Here is a 21,844-nt window from a genome sequence, read left to right as displayed (position 1 = left end):
ACAGGCTTCTCATTGCGGTGACTTCTCTTGCTGTGGTTGTGGAACACGGGCTCTAGGTGTGCAGGCTCAGTAGTTGTGGCACGTGGGCTCAGTAGTTGTGGCTCACAGGCTTAGTTGCTCTGCAGCATGTGGGATCTTCCCAGACCAGGGATCGAACCCCTGTCCCCTGCATTGGCGGGCGGATCCTTAACCACAGCACCACCAGGGAAGTCCAAGGTTTACTTCTGTTAATACAGTTTTCCTTCTTTTGCTAGATTCTCCTGAATTATTTTGGAAACTATGTACCTAATGCATGGACACAAGACAATGGCTGCACTCTTTGTGAAGTGGATACAATTGACTTGTCTGCAGTAGATGTAAGTGGAATTGACTCTGTGTGAAACGTAGTAATAAAAAATAGTGAGGTGGATGGACCTACAGTCTGTCATACAGAGTGAAGTAAGTGAAAAAGAGAAAAATAAATACCGTATGCTAACACATATATATGGAATCTAAACAAAAAAAATGGTACTGATGAATCTAGTGGCAGGGCAGGAATAAAGACGTAGACATAGAGAATGGACTTGAGGACACAGTGGGGGTAGGGGGAAGCTGGGGCGAAGTGAGCGTAGCATCGACATATATACACTACTGAATGTAAAGTAGTTAGCTGGCGGGAAGCAGCAACATAGCACAGGGCGATCAGCTCTGTGCTTTGAGATGACCTAGAAGGGTGGGATAGGGAGGGTGGGAGGGAGGCTCAAGACGGAGGGGATATGGGGATATATATATATATATGCTTATGGCTGATTCACTTTGTTGTGCAACAGAAACTAACACAGTATTGTGAAGCAATTATACTCTAATAAAGATCTACTAAAAAAAAGTACATTGTCATGAAATACAATAATTTGTAAAAGAAAAAGAGCACATTATTTTATAGTATTGATAATATGGTAGATAATGGATTTAAAAAGCTAAAACATGATGACTCCGAAAATTGCTGGATTTGTGTATTTCCAGCAAAACCAGTTAATAATTGACCCTAGCGAAAAGGGCTTGGTTGTTAATATTTACTAGCTTGCTATGATTGGGTGCTCTTGTTTTATTTTAGTCTGGTAACTTGGTCAAAGTGTTGAGGTACAATGCTTCGTTATTTATATGGACTAATTTTATCTGTGCTTGATTTCAAATCAAATTTGATGATTTTAAAATAATATTATATGACTAAGGACTGTTTAATATTTTATAGATAGTAACTTATATTAATTTCACAAATCCCTTAAGTAGGTAGTACTGTTGACTGAGTTTTACAGATGAGAAAACTGAGGTAACTTGCTTAAGGCATGTGATTTTTTTTAAGTGTTGGAGGTGCGATTTAAATTTAGGCAGTCTGGCTCCAGATCCTATAATCTTGATCACTCTGCAATTTCGCCTGGATGTAATGTACGTATTATATGCCAGACACAGTGCTACTTATACATGTGTTTCATAGAGAATTATAGCTATAGTTTAACGTTTATACGTTGGGAGTAAATGAGCAGCTGAAAGTAATTATTATGTGTCTATTAAACATTTTATGTATCCTTCTCTCATCAACCAGAGCAGTTTTAGGATTATCTATAGCAACATTTTTCTTCCAAAAAATTTCTCTTGTAACTTGGAAGACGATTATGTTTATGAACAATTGAATTCTAGGGATGATTTTGTCATTAAGGCTGATTCTTTCCTTCATTCACCATAGGTTTATTGAGTATCTACAGCATGCCAGATAAGTATAGACAGAAATAAAATTCACCTTAATATAGTTCTGGTGACTCCTGTACCCATGCAAATACAAAAATACTCTCACCGTAAAGCACTCAGACTCCTGAATTAAATAGTTTCTGTTCTGTTCTGAAAAGGAGGATAAAGAGTAACTTGTCCACGTTTAGGACCTTCTGAATATAACCCTATTTTACTTGAAAATAAGGCTTTTTGGCCAGTCTCTCAAATAACAGACTGTATGTTTCCTATCTGGAAAGAAAGCCAGAAACTTTCTGACTGAAGCTGCATCATGAAGATGTTTAAAAATTCATCCTGATCGTTTTTGCAGAGTCTTCTGGAGAGAGAGTTAAAGCTTTTTATCCGTTTAGTATCCTTTTACATAAACTTTCTGGTGCAAAGATTGAAAAATATTTATATTATAGTTTTTTATCTTTATTTTTTGCATATAGGTGAAAATCACCTAATTCTTAAGCTAAGCTTTTTTGTCTTATAGACTGTTAGAAAGGAAAACCATTTTATTATGCAAAATAAATTTCTTATGTGTTTTATATGTGTAGTAATTATGCAGCAGGGAGATAAAAATTAAAATTATGTGGGTAGTTAAGATCTAGGGCTACCATATACTTAGGTGTGGGCCGTGGGCAAGTTACTCTATATGTAAACATGATAATGGCTATCTCAGAGGATTGGTAAGAGGGATAAATTTAATTATATAGATGTGTGTATATATAATGATATTTTATATGCATAAATTATATATATGAGGTGCTAAGCCTTGATAATAGCTAACTGTTGTACTCTTAGTATCATTAGTATATAAAAATGAGCTTAGATTGACAATGGAGATGTAGCATGTTGAAGCCCAGTTCTTTACCTACTAATTTATGTGTTCTGAGTTGCTTAACTCTTCTAAGTCCCATTTTCCTCATGTGTAAATTTGGGATAATAAATAACTTCTAAGGTTATTACAAAATTTAAATGAAATGCATCACATCATTTGATAAGGGAGAGTTGTCATCTAGTTTTTACTCATTTTCCCTGTTAAATTGAGAAATCCTAGAAGGTAGATATTTTGTCTTTAGTTGTTTGTATTTGTTTATTGATTTAGCAATAAATATTTGGGTGACTGAATGAATTGATAAGAAGGACAACAGTGTATGACTTGTACTTCAGCGCAAACAAATAATATTATCCAGATAACAGAGGAATATATGAGGTATCATGTGTGAAAAGATGGGGGAGAGGTACCTAATTCAGCACTTAACATATATGGTACTTTAAAATATCTTGGGCTTCTCTGGTGGCACAGTGGTTGAGAGTCCGCCTGCCGATGCAGGGGACACGGGTTTGTGCCCCGGTCTGGGAAGAGCCCACATGCCGTGGAGCGGCTGGGCCCGTGAGCCATGGCCGCTGAGCCTGCGCGTCCGGAGCCTGTGCTCCGCAACGGGAGAGGCCACAGCCGTGAGAGGCCCGCGTACCAAAAAAAAAAAAAAAAAAAAAAATCTGTGATCTTTATTAAAAAATTTTTTCTTGCTCAGTAATGCATTGTATTTATTTATTTATTTTTTACCTTTTGACCTCCTTCACCCATCTGTATGTAGTTTGTAATTTAAATATCTATAATCTTTAAAGTCAGGCTTTAAGACACTGATTAAAAAAGGCATTGTAAAGAAATCTTTCATATGGTTCTGGTAATAACACTATTACATGGCATTTACTTATGTTTCTTTCTGCCTCAGTCATTTGTAAGTTTTCCAAGCAAGAAATTTTCACTCCTTTTTTAAAATATTTCTTATCACAAGGATGGACTAATAGTGGATATTTCAGAATTGTTCATGCAATGAATGAAAGAAACTATTCTCTAAAACATACCCAAACAGAAATTAAGAAAAAGTTAAAAATCGATACAAGATAAAATATATTAGTGAAAGAAAGTAGCTTTCCTTATATATAATATAATGATGAAGCAAAATAAAGTGCTATCAATAAAATGAGATTAAAGGTTCAAGGATAGAAATAAAGTCTCAAGTCCTCTGTGATTGTTTTCTTTGAGCTACAAATTAACCACTAAACTTTCAAAACATGGAAACAAACATGGAAGCACAATTAGCATTCTGGCTTCATAGATGAAGCTGTCAAATAGATTTAGATCTGAAGGAAGTTTCTTTTAGGACTATCTTAAAGGAAGCATTAAATAGTAGAGCAGGCAGTAACCTTAATTACAGTATCCCTATGTTATACGATAGTGAGTTTCTTCTTCAACCTAAATCATAACGTTAAGATGTGATTCAGTAAAATCACTTTGGTGGGGTCCACAAAAATGTATTAGAGAATTGTCATGGGGCAATCAAATTTAGAAGGTTAAGCTGTACTGATATTCTAGTATGTTTTATGTTGTATTGATTAAAACTTGAATAGAATTTAAAGTAAAACCATGCTAATTCTAATTTGCTTTTATGTTTGCCACAAAACAAAGGTTCACCCAAATGTAACAATAGGTGTTTTTATTGAGCAACCAACCCCTTTCCTACCTCGATTTCTGGACATATTGTTGACACTGGATTACCCAAGAGAAGCAGTTAAGCTCTTTATTCATAACAAAGTAAGTATTTGAGAAATGAATATTTTATGGAAAAACTATTTTGATCTTATTTGGAACTATTATTATTTAGTCATGTCTAAAAATTTTTTTAAAATTTGAGTTAAATTCAGTGGGGGATTTTTGAAGTCATTACTACTCTGTGTATTTAGGACCTAAGGATTATAGAGTTTAGAAACTAGTATCATACTATTGGGATGAGACACATGAAACTGTGAGTTTTTTGTAGATCAAAAATGGTTGAATATCAGCCATTTTTATATGTTCAACTTTATAATGAAGAGATGTCAAACGGCCTATAGTCCTTTGCCTTTGGGTTAGTTCTGGTACTTTTATAGAACCCATCATTAAATTGTTTGCAGCTAATGATAATACCCAACATCAGAACTTGAAATGTCTTCCATATACAGTATTGTTTTGATTAATTACACAATGGCATGCTCTTCCCCTAAAGATTTTGATGCTGTCATTTCCCTCAAAAATATTCAGAACCTCCCAAATACCTCCTACGTATAGTCTAAATTTAAAGACATTTTTCCTCAATATTTTTCAATTTTGCTTGTCTCTTCCCTGTTAAAACAGTTGGCATTTATTATCACCTAGAAAAACTCAATAGCTGTGAAGTATGCTCTTTTCTCTCTTTTGTCCTAATACTTTTTGTTTAAGATTGTTCTTTCTTCCTGATGTACATATCAGCTAATCATTTGCCTTTTCCAGAGACTATTTCATATTTGCAGAAAACCACCTCAGATATCTAAGTTTAAAGGGGTGAATGTATTGAGCATTGGCTTTGTAAAATGCATTGTAATACATGTACTTACATTAAAGTATTTTGTTTTTATGTATTGTGTCTTTTATTTATATTTTTCCTCCTTTCATAGGACCTAAAACCTCTTGATAGCAGGAGTTATCTTCTTTTATTTAAAATTAACTCTATGCAGCTTTTGTATGATAAGTAGTTTTAACAAGCTGTGAAAAGCTTTCATAAATACTTAGACTTGATACATAAAGAGCTCTGAAATGCTCTAATGATGGAGATAGATAACCTTATATAAATTTTAGCACAGTTAGATCACCTTATCTAAATTTTAGCACAGTTGAATCACACTAATTTGATGACTTTTCATGTTGATTATTTTCTCATCATATTTTCTTATCAATAAAATTTTAACTTTCTTTTTGTAAAAAACACTTTTTATGTGACCATTAATTTTCTCTCTGCTTAAAATAATATTGTAATATTTATTTTATAAAAAAGATTATAACAGATTAATCTTTTAGGTTTAATAGATATTTTTTATGGATATTTTACAGAACATGTCTAAGATTCTCAGGGCACAAGCCATTTTCCCCCTCAAGTCAGAAATATTTTATAGCACTCAGGATTTAAATATTAATGCAAGGACTAGGAGTAGATGTTAAAAGAATTTTGAAGTATCTTTTTTTAAGAAAAATTGATATGTATCTATTTTAGATTCTACATGTGGTATTTAGATGGTATTTCAATATAATATGCTTAATATAGTTATCACTTTGCCTGTAGTGAGTGAATGGTGGAATTCACAAATTTTGAATGTGAAGTCATCCCTACATATGAATACTTCAGTCATCTTATTGTCTTTTTTCTCACTACTTTTCTTCTTGTTTTAAACTAATCTTCAATTTTTAAAATATGTTACAGGAAGTTTATCATGAAAAGGACATCAAGGTGTTTTTTGATAAAGCTAAGCATGAAATCACTACTATGAAAATTGTAGGACCGGAAGAAAATCTAAGTCAAGCCGAAGCCAGAAACATGGGAATGTATGTTTTAGCAAATTTAAATTCAACCAGTATCTACTAAAGAAACTTAAAAAAGAAAGACAACTTTTCTTCAAAATTAGTGTCCTAAACTTGGATGTCTCAACTGTGTGTGTGCGTGTGTGTCTGTGTGTGTTTGTGCCCACACATGAGCATACCTCTGCTGTTTGAACTATATCTATGTTTGTGTGTATTTATGTCTAAAGGGCCATGAAAGTTATTTACCTTTTTCTTTTAATGGCTAAGAGTCAATATATTTATTCAAACTATTAACTGAACTTCAGATCAAGATTTAAATCCCCAGACAGATGAGTAGTGTGACTGATGTAGCAGTGATTTAAATATACATTATCTGAAGCTTTTGTGTGGCAGAAATGTGTTTCAGATATTCTAGTTATCTATTGATCTAAATAGTACTGTAACCACAGAAGAAATATTTTAGGTCCTTTGTTTAGCCCCTTTAATACTTCAGACAGGTTACTAATAAAATTCTGGTAATAGTGAAAACGATCACTTATTCAGTGAATGTTAATTGAATATGCCCATCAGTGGGTTAAAAGCTGGTAATGAAAAGGTAAGACTCAGTGATTTCTCAGCAGGAGATGTTCTCGTCTTGTGCTGTGGAAGCTTCAGGCCCAAAGTGATGGACAGTGCCTATTATGGGGGTAAAGGGACAGGCAGGAAAACGGGCCTTAGAAAAACCGAACAGTTGTTATTACTAATGGTTCCATAACTTCATCATTGAAGAGTACCTTGGGTCCACATTTAGAACTTATTTTCTCTATGTAAAAAATTTTTGTATGTGCTCTGTTGTATCTGGCTTTGTCTTAGCACAGTGTTTTTTAATTCACTCATGTCATTACAATTATCAGCAGCTCATTCCTTTTCATTGCTGACTAGTATTTTATCATATGAATATACTGCAAGTGGTTTACACACGCCCCTGGTGATAGACATTGGGCTATGTCCAGTTTGGGGCCATTATGAATAAGACTGCTAATGAAGATTCTTTATTAGAAGTGTGAATATGTGTGTTGTATGTGTGTGTGTGTTTGTGTGTGTACATATGCTTTAGTATATTTTGGGAAAATACCAAGGAGTGGACTAACTAGGTCATAGGGTTAGGATAGATGTACGTTTATAAGAAACAGCTAAATAGTTCAAAATGGTTGTACATTTTTTAAAAAATGTATTTTTATTTTTGGGTGTGTTGGGTCTTTGTTTCTGTGCAAGGGCTTTCTCCAGTTGTGGCAAGCGGGGGCCACTCTTCATCGTGGTGTGCGGGCCTCTCACTATCGCGGCCTCTCTTGTTGCGGAGCACAGGCTCCAGACGCGCAGGCTCAGTAGTTGTGGCTCACGGGCCCAGTTGCTCCGTGGCATGTGGGATCTTCCCAGACCAGGGCTCGAACCCATGTCCCCTGCATTAGCAGGCAGATTCTTAACCACTGTGCCACCAGGGAAGCCCTGGTTGTACACTTTACACTTGTAACAGCAAGGTAATAGAGCTCCAGCTGCTCCACATGTTTGTCAACATTTGATATTGGCCATCTTTTTTATTTTAGCCACTCTACTGGGTATGAAAAGGTATCTTACTGTGGTTAGGTATCTAAAGGTATCTAAATCTTTTGTGCATTTTTGTTTACATTGGGTTATCCTGTTAGTTGTGTATTTGTAGGAATTCTTTATATATTTTGTATACAAAATCTATCTATCTATCTAAACTCTATCTCTATCTCTATAATGTTTTGTGAATATTTGTTCCATTCTATGGCTTGAGTTTTTACTTTTTAAATATTGCCTTTTAATGAGAAGAAATTTTAATTTTAATAAAATTCTATTTCGTCTTTTTCTTTTATGCTTTGTGCTTTGGGGTTTATTTTCTGTTTAAGAAATCCTTCTTATTCCAGTGTCATGAAGACATTCTTTGGAATTTTTCTTTCATAAGCTTTATCATTCTAGCATTTATGTTTAAGATGTTTCAATCTGCAATTCATCTTGAACACATTTTTGTGTTTGGAGTGAAGTAGGGGTCAACTTTTATTCTTTGCAAATGAAATTCCAGTTGTTTCAATACTCCTTTTTAATTTAAGGCTTTTCTTTTCCTACTTAATTGACTTGGCCTTGGTCAAAAATCAGATAACTGAGTATTTATGAGTGATTGTGAGCTCTCAATTCTGTTTTGTTGCTCTAAGATCAGTGCTACACTTTATTACTAGGGATTTATATTAACCTTGAAATCATGTGGTATACATTTTAAAATTTTTTTCCAAGATAATTTGAGCTGTTTTTAAAAAAAATTATTTAATTTTCATTTTTATTGAGGTATAATTGACATATAATGTTAGATTGAGGTGTACAACATAGCTTCAATATTTGTATACATTGTGAAATAATCACAATAAGTCTAGTTACCATCTGTCACCGTGCATAGTTACAGTATTTTAAAAAAATTTCCTCTAATTTTTTTGCACAATTTTAACAAACTTTCCTGTCTGGTGTCCTGCTTGACAGTTGCTTAGAAACAAATGTGTCATGGAGGTAAACACTGACAGTAGCAGAAAGTGATAACTCGGATCAGCAGTGAGGGAGAAGAGCTCAGAAAGAGAGAGCTCCAAATGCAGAAACCGTAATACTTGGAAGCCTATCATGTATCACAAGTAGTTCATTCCTTCGTGTTCCTGATGATAATGCTCCAGACTCTACCAAGAAAGCATACATCACAATCTGTGTCCTTGGATAAGAAGCAGGGCAGTGACCATCTTAGAAAGAATTCCACGCAAATCAAGTTTAAAAAGTATTAACACCTAAAGAGTTATACACCTGTATTTCCAAGATTCAATTAAAACTGAGTTGTTGGATATACAGGATTTTTACACTGTGAATGTGTGTGTGTGTGTGTGCAGAAAACATTTTGATTTGTGAAAAAAATTTGTTGATAAATACATTGATATAAATTATGTTCCCTTTTTAGAGAGAATTAAATGCTGAATTATAAATTGCCCTTCTGACTGGATGTTTTATGCCTTGAAGTATTTAGTGCCTTGAAAATATATTTCACTTGCCCTAAAATTTTTAGTTTCACTCTACCCATGAACATCTGTGTTGATCAACTGACCATTTTGAAATTTAAGATAATATTTATCCTTTTGGGTATAGTCTTACTATTTTGATTAGAAAAGTATTTTAGAGAAAACTTATTTTGCTTATGAGCTTTATGTTAACATTTTTCAACCAGCAAATATTTATTTTATTTAATGCATATTTTATTTCTTTTTCAATGACAGGGATTTTTGCCGTCAGGATGAAAACTGTGATTATTACTTTAGTGTGGATGCAGATGTTGTTTTGACAAATCCAAGGACTTTAAAAATTTTGATTGAACAAAACAGGTACTGTATATGATTCAATGTCAGTTTATTTTTAAAATTATAATTATTTTCTTTATCTACGTGGACATGCTACAATTACTATCTATGTGGACATGCTATAATTACTTGTCTGTGTTTAGCAAATTGAAGGAACTCACAAGAAATTATTTTCTACACCTTATAAACTTTAAATTCTAAGTAATTAGTTTTCTTTTAAAGAAGTCAAATAGAAAACAACCTGATGAAAATTTCAAAATATTCAACTTAGTTACAATCACAAATGTGATGTTTATCAATTATATTTGGCCTATTTTTCTATTTAAAGCTAGATGAAATTGTGATCTATCTAAAAATAGAATTGTCTTATTTTCCACAGATATTTTTAAAGTAGAATTTCATAAAACTTCTGACCTAAAAAGTTATTACAGAGTTGGAAGTTCTTAGAATATGAAATAAATTTCAGAGGTACATATTATTCCACAGCCTGATCTGTGATTTTGTTTAGTACTGAACTAATTATCTCTAGGCAATACCTGTTTTCATTTAACTGAATTGAAATGGGTAAAAGGCACCATCTATACCGGCTTATAATGATATTAATCTTCATTTACAACTACTACTGCTACTAATATTAATACTCTCACTAATACCCCACCTTTAGTGAGTGCTTATTAAGTGCCAGGTATTACTCTGTGTATGTTCACATATATTAACACAGTTATTTCTCTTAACAAATAGAATGGTTAGCAATGAAATGTTGGAATTGCTGTTTTCATTTTGCTGAATAAAATATGTAAGAAGTCTATTATACTCCGCTAATCCATCGTTTGTATAATTTGTCAGTTTGAGAATTCAGTTATTATTTCAAAAGCTAAAACCTCTCAGTATTAATCTTCTAATTCCGTACTGAAAACATTGAGGCACACAGAAGATGGATTTTGATTTTCAATGTCTCTTTCCCCAGCTCTGTCAGGCAGCTAAGATTATAAATTACAAGATTTTTTTCTATTAAATATTTGATCTTGTTAGTTATCGACATTGAATTATCATTCTTTCCTTAGATTAACATAATATGTAGATTCTAATTTATGTTTTTATTTCCAATATTGTAGGTATTCTAAACAAAACAAAATGTAAATGTATCTGGTTAACATTTTATTCTAATAGGAAGCAGGAAAAATAAACTACAATCATTATTTTGCATGAAGTGTATTTACAGACTGTGTGTCACTTTTCCATAGGTAAGAGAAAGGGTGCACCTGGTCTTCACAAGATTGGAGGGTTGTGAAATAGGTTTTTCTGTGGAAATAGTTGGTCTATAACCTTCCTCTTGGAGGAGTTGTGTGAGATTTTCTTCAAAATTGTGTGACACCACTACAATTTACTTCATTTTAAAAATAATTCTAACAGAAATTCAGATTTTGTTACCTCATTTGGAAAATGTTGACACATTATAAATTAGATTTCCTTAAAAGAAATCTGGCATGTTTTGAATTTGTAACATATACTTGTCTTAAAGGGGCTGCTTTCCTGGTAGGTAGTGAGACAGCATGGTATAGCAGTCACCTTTTATTTTGTCTTCTAAAATAGTCAAAAGACCAGAAAAATGTTTAGTGTTGCCAGGGCTAGCACAACCCATTTTAAAAGTTTAAAAAAAAAAAAACGGAAACATACTTTAAAGTAATTCAAGGCTTAACTTTAGGAAAACTGGCCTAATATCTCAGCCCATCTTCATACATTTTTTTATTCAGCAAATATTTATTGGATACCTTAATGTACCAGGGACTGTTACGTCTGCCTAATAACAATGAAAATATTTGATTTCATTTAGTATAATTTTCGAAATACTAAAATAACTAAATAATTAATGTAGTTATACTTTTTGGATATAAGTATGATACTTTTAAAAGTTGTTTTTATACTTTCATTCGCATTTTCAATTACTTTTCCTTTCTCATTAGTCTTTTTTAAAAAACAACATTGAAAGTCAGCAATGTACTTATTTTTAAAGAAAGTAAGGGGAGGAAATTCCTCTCTATTTTATTTTACATTTAGTTTTTTGGACTAACTACGTGTGCTAAATGAACTTTATTGTTTTCTGTGTCATGTTAAGCCCAAAACACACAATTCTGTGGCAATTAAAAAATAAATAATTATCTGGATTTGTTTTTCTCTCTTCTCTTTAGAAAGATCATTGCTCCTCTTGTAACTCGTCATGGAAAGCTGTGGTCTAACTTCTGGGGGGCCTTGAGTCCTGATGGATACTACGCTCGATCTGAAGATTATGTGGATATTGTTCAAGGGAATAGAGTGTAAGTTACTTGATTTGATCTTTTAATGTAAAATACTTTTATCTAAAAATATGGTCTTGTTAATATTATATTAAATTTTCAAACATTTTTTATCTCTTTATGTTAAATGGAAATTTGAAGACCTGGAGACCACTTGGGATCCTGCAATACTAGTGTAAAACTAATATTTAAAAAATTGTTCTTAGGGCTTCCCTGGTGGCACAGTGGTTGAGAGTCCGCCTGCCGATGCAGGGGACACCGGTTCGGGCCCCGGCCCGGGAAGATCCCACATACTGCAGAGCGGCTGGGCCCGTGAGCCATGGCCGCCGAGCCTGCGCGTCCGGAGCCTGTGCTCCGCAATGGGAGAGGCCACGACAGTGAGAGGCCCGCATACCGCAAAAAAAAAAAAAAAAAATTGTTCTTAAAGTTGTGAATCTTCAAAGGCACAAACTCTCAGTTGTGGGAAATACTAAAAGACAGTGTATGATTACCATGGGTAGTCATATTATGGTTGTTAGAAGAGGAATATTCTTTAAAGTTTGGAAAGGGAATTTAGTTTAGCTAATTTCTTTAGTGGCCAGGGTGAAGGTTGTTTGATAGCTTATAAAATTTTATAAATGAGCAAACAAAAACACCAACAATCAAACCTTCCAACGTTTCCTTTTGCAAGAATTTTCTGTGTAATATAGCTAATATTCTGCTTTAAAGAGAAATTGCTTTGCCAGTATGATTTCCATTTCTAGAGTTTGAAAAGAATATACTTAATACAAAGTATGTGCATGACTGATATTTATTTCAGAGACAACAATTGATATTTTTTAAACTAAAATTAATCACACCTGAAGTAGTTTTTTGCTAAGGTAATATTAAGGAAGAATGTATCCTGTTTTTCATACAGATGGTGGACCAGAGTGACTGAGACATTAAGTGCTTTGCCTAATTTCTCAGATACATCAGCTCAATTAAAAAGGGTTAAAATTTAGGAAAAAAACCCACACTTCTTGTTGAACAATTGAGTGGTAAAGAGATGTTTTGCTTGTGAAAATAATAATAGGTGTAAAAGCAGTAATAGTAAATTTGAATGATGTAAATGATAAAGGCTTTTGTTAGCTGCAGTTAAGAAGCATGATAACTGAGAAAATACTACTAAGATCATATTCTGTTGTTTCAAAGTACGTTAATTGATTCTGGAATGATCGGGATAGACCATATGCCTGATATTGCCTGTGGGTATAGTGGGAATAAGGCTTCACAGAAGTAGAAATAGAGAACTCATATTTCATTTGTTTAGGCACTCCTGTAATTGTTGTCTAAAGTGTAAGGAAAAGAATAAAATAGAGGCTTTTGATGTAGTTAATAGAGGAATGTACCTTATATATAAAAGCTACATGAAAGAATGACATCTTGTGACTCTGTGTGTGTGTGTGTGTGTGTGTGTGTGTGTGTTTTCCTTTAAAATTGAAACAGTGCACACTCTACCACACCAGTGATTAATTTCTGAATTCAGCGGACACAGTGTATATTTTTGATTGGCCATTTCCTTTGAGGCTCGTCTAGTAAGACAAAATGATGTTACGTATATTGCTTTCAATTAACTACATTTCCTTGGTCAGGATCTTCCCTTTCTGTGCTCTAAAAGCAAAGGTATATCCCTTCAGGTGAACCTCTATTATATTGTTTTTATGAAATGAGTCATGTTCAGAATAAGGAGACAAGTGTGGGAAAGAATAAAGGACAAAATAAAGTGTCTCCCAACACTCATGTACTTTTAGCTATGTTTCTTTATATCTTCCTTTTTCTACAGACAATTGAGATAGCTTAATGAATTTCAAAAGGCTATATTTTAGGAGAATTTTAGGCTGTATTCAGTGATGTGCTGGTAAATGTCTAACAACTAGTTCTTTGGGTTGGAGGATGCCCTGATTTGTAGTGTTTGCCCAGTTCTGTGTTCTGAATAGTTCTACCACGGCTGATTTAAGCTTCCAATGTGAAGTCAGAAGGGAAGCTAAATGCTCTGGGGAAGCCAGTGTGAGCTGGCTGCAGTACGCCACTGGCTGGATATGCTGTTTTTTGCTATCAGACTGCTTAATCTTAAATGTACAACAGAATATTATACTCTAGCTGTATCAACAGAGTGAGGGATGACAGCCAAAATGCCAAACATATCAACCTTAAAATGAAGTTTATGTAGGGAGGTAGTGATTTATCTCATAGTATGTAGTGTTTACCAAATAATCTCATGCATATGTGTGTGTACATATGTGTCAGATATCATTAAATGTGTTTGCATTTGTGTGTAACTTGATTCAATAGTTTATATCTGCAAAATTTAAAAACATAGAAGGCATTTATTTTAAAAACATAAAAATAAAACTTCGTATTTGTGGTATTTTGGAACGTCTTATCTTTACTTTCAGAGGGATATGGAATGTCCCATACATGGCTAACGTGTACTTAATTAAAGGAAAGACACTCCGATCAGAGATGAATGAAAGGAACTATTTTGTTCGTGATAAATTGGATCCTGATATGGCTCTTTGCCGAAATGCTAGAGAAATGGTAGGGTATACAATAATGGCTTGCTTGAATGTCTCTATAAGATGGCTTGCTTTCCCAGTTGATGTGTCATTTGTTTTGGTCCCCTTTTTCTTTCTAATTTGTAGTACTAGCCAACTTTTTTGGTTCTGTATTGAAATACTGGAAGCAATTATGGAGAATAATTTACCTGTGGAACATTTACCTATAGAAACAACTTGAAAAAAGTTAGGCTTGGTGCTTAGGTTAACTCATAAGCAACAGTAAGATTTTCAATAATAAACATAGATTTATTACAAATCAGCTTTGCATTTTTAAGAATTTGCCTTTACTTTCATTTGAAATTCTATGGTTAAAACCTGACCTAATTAAAGTTAACTATATGAAGCCTGAGTGAAATGATCAGTTACACATTTAAGAAAAACACACTTGTGTCCTGAAATCAGTGTCCATATTTTCTCTATCATTATTAATCCCATACTCTCAAAAAGTAGGTTCCTTACCACTAATCTGGGAGAAGGATTGAAACATGTAGTCTATTTAATCTATGTGAAAAATTAATGATACATTGCTATTCTACAAATGTACTTTCTTGATAAAACTTAAGAGACTGTAGAAAATACTTCGTTTTTCAAAATGTGTTAATATGTCTTAAAACATTTATAAAGTTTTCTGTTTTAAAATGGTTGGGTTATTTTATTCAAATTTATATAAGCAAATGTGATTTTGGAAAAAATCAGGAAAGTTGGCAAGTACTTTTTTTCTGGTTTAATAAGGCATGTATTGTTTGAATATATTTGTTTTTCCTATAAACTTATGTCCACTGTTATATTGAATATACTCAGTACTTGTGATTGTAATTTGTGCTCATGTTTGGCTAATTTGACTCAACAGCGCATCCTGGAATGGCCATTCTTACACATTTTTCCTTTGTCTTAATTTTGTATCTAATGAAAATTCTACTAAGGAATGAGCTTGGATTTATGTTTGACCAACATAAAAAAAGGGCTGGAGTTGTTTCTTTGTGTGCGCTGTAAGCTTTGCTTGTTCTGCATGTTGTCTGTGAAGGACATTTCAGAATGTCAGCTTTTGATCAAAGGCTGCTATTTTTACTTACCTAAGAATACCTGAGAGAGTGGGTGTGCAGGTCAACTTACCCAATCCTTCTCTTCATTTTAGACTTTACAAAGGGAAAAAGACTCCCCTACTCCGGAAACATTCCAAATGCTCAGGCCCCCAAAGGTGTTATTTTTATTTATTTTTACTTGTTTTGGTTTATTTAATTTTATTTATTTAACTAAAATACTAGATATTGTCTAGAAGTAAAGTTTAAGAGTCTTCTTTCCTTTTAGCTTGGTGTAAACGGTTGGTGTTCGTTGGTTCTGAATCTGTATATATATGTGTGTGCTTTGCATGTTGGGGTACGCATTGTGTGATATTCACTTCTTAGTTCTTTGGGCTGATTTAGATTTTATGGTTGACAAATGAGAAAGTTAAATCCAAATCACTTTAACTAGTTTTTCCAGTTTTTGTTTTTTTAAGGGAGAGAAGAAGTAGGAGTAAGTATAAAGTACATCCTGATTAAAATGAGATTTGGGTATTCTTCACCATTTTTTTTTTATTACTAACTAACTCTTTTACTATTAAAACAGGTACAAAAAGAAACAACCTTACCTTAATGGTGTTCGCCACATTTATTTGGTTTGGGGCAAGGACAGGAGACTGATTTTCTTTAGCTGTCTCATAATGCAGGAGTAATTTCTGTGTTCAGTCTTTAATAAAAAGACAATAAAAATATGAAATAGACTGACAAAATAAAATTGACCTTTGAATTCTTGTTTAAAAATGTGATATCTTCTTTGAAAGGGAAAGAAGCCGAAAGAGGTACAATTAATTGCACTTTGGTGTCTCAAAAATATTTCTGCTTTCAAACAGGAATTCTTTTTCCTTGATGTCTACATTTAGGACCAATGAGAAAGGGACAAAAACAGTTACTCTTCTTTTTTTCAGTTGAGTGTCAGTGCTATCAATTAGTTTTGTGTGGTGTCTGAATTCATAATTAATGAAAATTTTATTTTTCATTTTAAATCATGCATGTTTTATATGAAAAATAAAAATGCATGTTCCTGAATGAGATATAAAAGTTGAAATTAATATCTTCTGTATATTTTTCCTATGGTTAAATTTATGTTCTTGTACTTTCCTCCAAGATGATTAATACTATTATTTTTTGGCATATAGGGTGTGTTTATGTACATTTCTAATAGACATGAATTTGGAAGACTATTATCAACTGCTAATTATAATATTTCCCATTATAACAATGACCTCTGGCAGATTTTTGAAAATCCTGTGGTATGTATTTCATGCTCAGCTTCATTTATTACTTATTTTCCTATAACTCTAAATGGATGTAAATCAGTTAGGTTAATAATATGAAAATATGGTAAGAGGCTTTAAAAAGGTATTTTTAATTATATTTTTAAGGCATAATTAATTATATTTCTTGACTAAGAACTTTCTTTTTAAAGACATATGAGGTTTGGGGAAGGGAATTATCAGTTTCTTTGATTTCTCCCAATATCTCTGTTTTATATATCCAAAAACTCCAACAAATTTTTAATCACAATTTCAGAGGAAAATGTTTACAAGTAGTTCACGTATGACAATATTACATTTTGACTTTCAGGAAAAGAATTCAAAAAGTTAGTTTGTGAAAATGGATTTTATTTTATCATTTTGTTTGTTTTTTATAACAATTTTGTGAATGTACACCAAAGATAGCTAGAGAAAATTACAGAGTAAGTGGATTCAGCATATAAAGTCTTAAGTTGAGGAAATTATTTCCTTTTGAAGTCCAAAATTATTTCTTTTCTGAAAGATTTGAATCATGTAGACATTAATTCCTTTTTTGTCTTACTGGGTTGGTTTTCTTTAGTCAAGTTGGCACAATTATTCAAGGGAAAATACTCTCTCTAATCTCTGTAATACTACTATTTATGGTTTTCTCCTTCCCGATAGTAAAAGCTTTAAATTACAAAGACTCAATCCACCTGATGAGAATTGTCTTTTATTTTGTAGTAGTTGACTTTTGGGAATAGTAAATTTAATGGTCTCTGGAACTCTGTTGAAGGAAAAGGAATATCTTTTGACTTTTGGGGGGTATTTTAAAAATACTTTTGTTTCATTTTAGCTGCGTATCTCCATCTTTCACAGGAGTAAAATTGAAAAGAGGCTTTTTTAAAATGGTGAGGGTGGAATTACATATTTTACTTTGGCACTGAATCTCTTGGTATTTTGAGAGACAGAATTATTTGATTTCTTGGGTAATAATTAGTTTCCTGAAAAAAATGTCCCAAGTTATATCCTGTAGATATTTGTGTGAGAATTCAGATCTTTAGAGAGTATGCAATGAATATATCAGAAATAATAGGAACTGCTTTTCTTTCCATGCTTTGTTTTGTTTTTTGTAAATTAGCCTGACTGACATGCTTCATGAGGGGTATCCCATAGCAAAATATTTAATGATTATCCCATTATCAGAACTTCTAAGAAATTAGTAAAGTCAGTTTGTTCCATGACATTTGAAAAGCAGTCTAAAATGAAAAGTTAATATTAATGCTTTAATGTAAAATCTTAGGAGCTTGTTTCTTTAACTTCAAAAAATCTATAATGATGCCAGGAAAGGATACTTAAAACTATTTAAAGATTCTGAAACGTTATGTATGATTATTTACTGCTAATTTTCCCCCATGTTTTGGAATCAGAGAACCAATTAATATTAAAGGGAATAATGAGATAATACAGTAATTTGACCACTATAATGATATACTATGTATAAATTAAATTTGTTAAAGAATTTGAAGATAACTTTTGTTCTTCCATATCACAAATTTCTGAGTTAAATATAATTAGAGATATGCAAAACTAAGAATGGCAAATAAATTATCAGGGCCCTTCTGAATTGTAGCCTCAAAAGATATATTTCAGACAAATATTTTTGAAACATATTTTGATTGGAATTATTTTGAGCCCGTATCTCAATTCTTTCCTGTTTGCTCACTTAATTTGTACTTTGCAAAGAGAAAATTAAGAATTTTGTTAAATGGTTTAACTATATTTAAGAAAAGATCATTTTGGATATTGACTCATATTTTAATATATACCCTTTAAATATTGGGCTTTTAAATAAAACACTTGACCCAGGAAAAGGATTCCTTAGCTGATATTGACAAAAATTGATGTACCTTAGTGTGTGGCTTATGTGTCAGTGATTGGACTAAGAGAAGATTCAGGTTCATGAATTAGTATGAAGAGGAGCTATTTTTCAATATATGGTCTTATACCTTAATTTCAGTAACTAAAAGATATGAAATAGTAACCCCATGATCATTCTTTGATACACATCTAAAACTGAAGGCAGAAGTTTTAAATACATTTTAAAAAATCAAAATTATTTTAGAGTAATTCACTATAAAATTATAAGTAAGGCCAAGTTGATTAATATTTTTACGAATTTTACTAATGTTTACTAATTAAGTTTTACTAATATTTGTTGATAGGATTATGTTCCTTATCTTTCACTTTTAAAACACACATATTTACCTACACCTATTTATATGCATAGAATATAGTATACAAATATAGTGACTATAAGATTATTCAAATTTTAAAATCCTGAGTTATAAAAGTCCGTAAATAAAAAATTTGCATTTCGTAAAATGATGTGAACATACATAGAATCAGGCAAAGTTTAAAAATCATAAACTGTAGTTTCTGAAAATTCCTACTTTGTCTACTACATGTAGTCATTTATAAATTGCTTGAGCAATTTCTAAAGTGCATGTACTTTATATTTTCTATTAAAGTATTTATGAAAAAGTTTTTGCTTTAATCTGTGCAATTGATTTTTTTGTAGGACTGGAAGGAAAAGTATATAAACCGAGATTATTCGAAGATTTTCACTGAAAATATAGTTGAACAGGTTTGTATTAATAATTACTATGATAGGTAGAGCATTTTTGCTATATTTTCCAGCAGGGAATATTATTAATGCAATACTGCTTTAGCAGCAGATGTTGTGAAAGTGGAGAAACTTTATCCTTTAGGTAAAATTCATATGACTTAATTACCAGTTTTACAGCCTTAAGGGTCATACAGTTGTAAACATGTAGAAAAATGAGAATTAACAATAATTTTAAGATCATGCCATTTTTTTTAGCATACTCCCAAATGTTATAGCTATCTCAAAAATAAGGAATTCTTGGCAGATCTCTGGTGTAGGCCTCTTTCAATGAAAGTTTATCTTTGAAAGAAATTGAGCTCCAGACGTCTCTTCTCAGAGAGGTCTTTTAAAAAATGAACTGTTTGAGGTTAGTGTTCCAAACTATTGCTAATACCTTATTTCAGAGAATGTAAAGTGTCTAAAATGTCTTTAATTCTGAGATGCTCTGTTATTTTGTGTACCATGAGAAAGGAAAAAAATACTGCCAGTTAAACTATGATGCAATGTTTTCTAGTCACTTAGAATTTTTAATTTTACGCATATTGAAAGAGCTATTTTAGACTTATTAAGGCATATATGTTATATGTTATAGAGCACTGTATACATAGCATTTCATTTCAATGAGTGGTAGTATAAATCATTTAAAAAGATGTTTCAAAAGGCAAGTCAACAAGTGCAGTGCCAACTAAATGTGTGCATGTGCACACACACAGATACACACAAACACACAAAGTGAGGACAGAATGAATGCCTGACCAAGTGTACATGCCCTGTGGCATTAACAACATCACTATGGCTGCCTGGCCAACTGTGTCTCTAAGACACGTCTTGATTGCACAGATGTTAAAATGCAAACATAAATAAAAGTCTTAGAAATTGTTTAAGAAAAAACAAAACCCAAACTAGTATTGTTTGTAACAGTAATGTCAGTAATGTTGGGCAAACTTCTTAAAAAGACATCTAAGTGAGATAAATATTGAATATTCTGTACTTTTGAAATGCCGTTTCTTAGTAAAAAGACACAAAATGTTATTCTCTTAATGGTGGTATCATGTTTTATATATAGCCTTGTCCAGATGTTTTTTGGTTTCCTATATTTTCTGAAAAAGCCTGCGATGAATTGGTGGAAGAAATGGAGCATTATGGCCAGTGGTCTGGGGGAAAACATCATGTAAGTTGTCATTTCACACAAAGAACTAAAATGTATATGTGGGGCAAGGAGGAGTGTAGATATTTAGAGAAGGTAGAGGTTTGTCCTTTTTGTCTTACATCTCTGAGTCTTAGACCTAAATGAAAGGGCTACCCAAGGCTGTCAAGAGAACTCTTGTTTTTAGCCTAATTCTGGTACTAATTGTTTAACATTTAATCTATCTGGGCCTTAGTTTCATCTCCAATTACAGTGGGTAGGCCTTAAGGGTCAGTGTCTCCTGGCTGGGGGTGGTAAGGAATATGCCTATTGTGTGACACTGCTCTTCTCCAAGGTCACTTTTTATTCTCTGCATTTTTGCAGTGAGCTGTAGTGAAAATACCAAGACAAAGTTTCTCTGGTTGACTGCCAAAGCTATTTTTTTTGTGTAGACATAGGAAGGAGGAATCTGTTTGAATGCCTTTGGTGTAATTCAGTTTTGCATTTACATTCAGAGTCAAAGACTTGGCTGAAAGTATTACTGTAGGTGGTTCAAGGTATTTCTTTTCCTCTGAGAACCCACAGATGCCAGCTCCTTCACAGTACCGAGGAATTTTTGTGGAATGTTCTGGAATATCACTGCCTCTGCTCAATTATATATTCCCCAGCTAGTTAGCTGATCAGGAAGACGGAAGTTCAAAGTATGAGGAAGAGCTTGAAGTCAGCAGGTTGTAGGGTAATGAAAAGCAATCATGGAAGGACTTTGGGTGCCACAAAATAAAAGTGAGGAACTTAGCAGGTTTATTTTCAGTGACAGGTAATCCAAGTGGCAGACAGACAGAATCTATGCCCATCACCAGCTAAGACTGCCTGAAGGTTCACTGTAAAAAAAACTCATTTTTTAGGGGACACGAGAAGGCTTTGGCAATCAATTTTATTTACTTTCTCATCAGACCTCACATATCTATTAAATAAGTAGGAAAGCAGTCTTACTCTGTAATACTTTGCTTCATCATTGATACATTTGCAAAGCCATGTTACCTAAGTTATTCTGATAGTTTCGCAAGTAAAGCAGATGGTACACCATAATTGAACTGTTATTTTTATTGTCTGTTATGATCTTGTGGTTGAAAAAAATTCCAAGATAATGTAAGTGTGAATTGCACACAGACCACAGTTTATGATGTCATGAATACTCTTTTTAGGATAGCCGTATATCTGGTGGTTATGAAAATGTCCCAACTGATGATATCCACATGAAGCAAATTGGTCTGGAGAATGTATGGCTTCATTTTATCCGGGAATTTATTGCGCCTGTTACGCTGAAGGTCTTTGCAGGCTATTATACTAAGGTAATTATCCTCCCATTCCTGC

The 21,844-nt window shown here is 32.9% G+C and overlaps 1 protein-coding gene across 1 annotated transcript in view; it reads left to right on the top strand.

The window, feature by feature from the left end:
- Window positions 1–254: 254 nt before the first annotated feature.
- Window positions 255–21,844, top strand: part of PLOD2 (procollagen-lysine,2-oxoglutarate 5-dioxygenase 2) — a gene marked incomplete at its 5' end in the record, with an annotated part of 22,703 nt that continues 1,113 nt past the window's right edge. Inside the window, 11 exons of the mRNA XM_007449476.1 lie at window positions 255–356; window positions 4,223–4,348; window positions 6,027–6,148; window positions 9,430–9,534; window positions 11,700–11,825; window positions 14,222–14,363; window positions 15,519–15,581; window positions 16,581–16,694; window positions 19,258–19,323; window positions 20,411–20,515; window positions 21,676–21,822. Of these exons, the coding sequence (XP_007449538.1) occupies window positions 255–356; window positions 4,223–4,348; window positions 6,027–6,148; window positions 9,430–9,534; window positions 11,700–11,825; window positions 14,222–14,363; window positions 15,519–15,581; window positions 16,581–16,694; window positions 19,258–19,323; window positions 20,411–20,515; window positions 21,676–21,822 (1,218 nt within the window). The remainder of the gene's footprint in view (window positions 357–4,222; window positions 4,349–6,026; window positions 6,149–9,429; window positions 9,535–11,699; window positions 11,826–14,221; window positions 14,364–15,518; window positions 15,582–16,580; window positions 16,695–19,257; window positions 19,324–20,410; window positions 20,516–21,675; window positions 21,823–21,844) is intronic.

The sequence above is a fragment of the Lipotes vexillifer genome, unplaced genomic scaffold (genome assembly GCF_000442215.2).
Source record: "Lipotes vexillifer unplaced genomic scaffold, Lipotes_vexillifer_v1.1 scaffold1966, whole genome shotgun sequence".
Lineage (NCBI taxonomy): Eukaryota > Metazoa > Chordata > Mammalia > Artiodactyla > Lipotidae > Lipotes > Lipotes vexillifer.
This window is presented reverse-complemented; position numbering and strand designations above follow the sequence as displayed.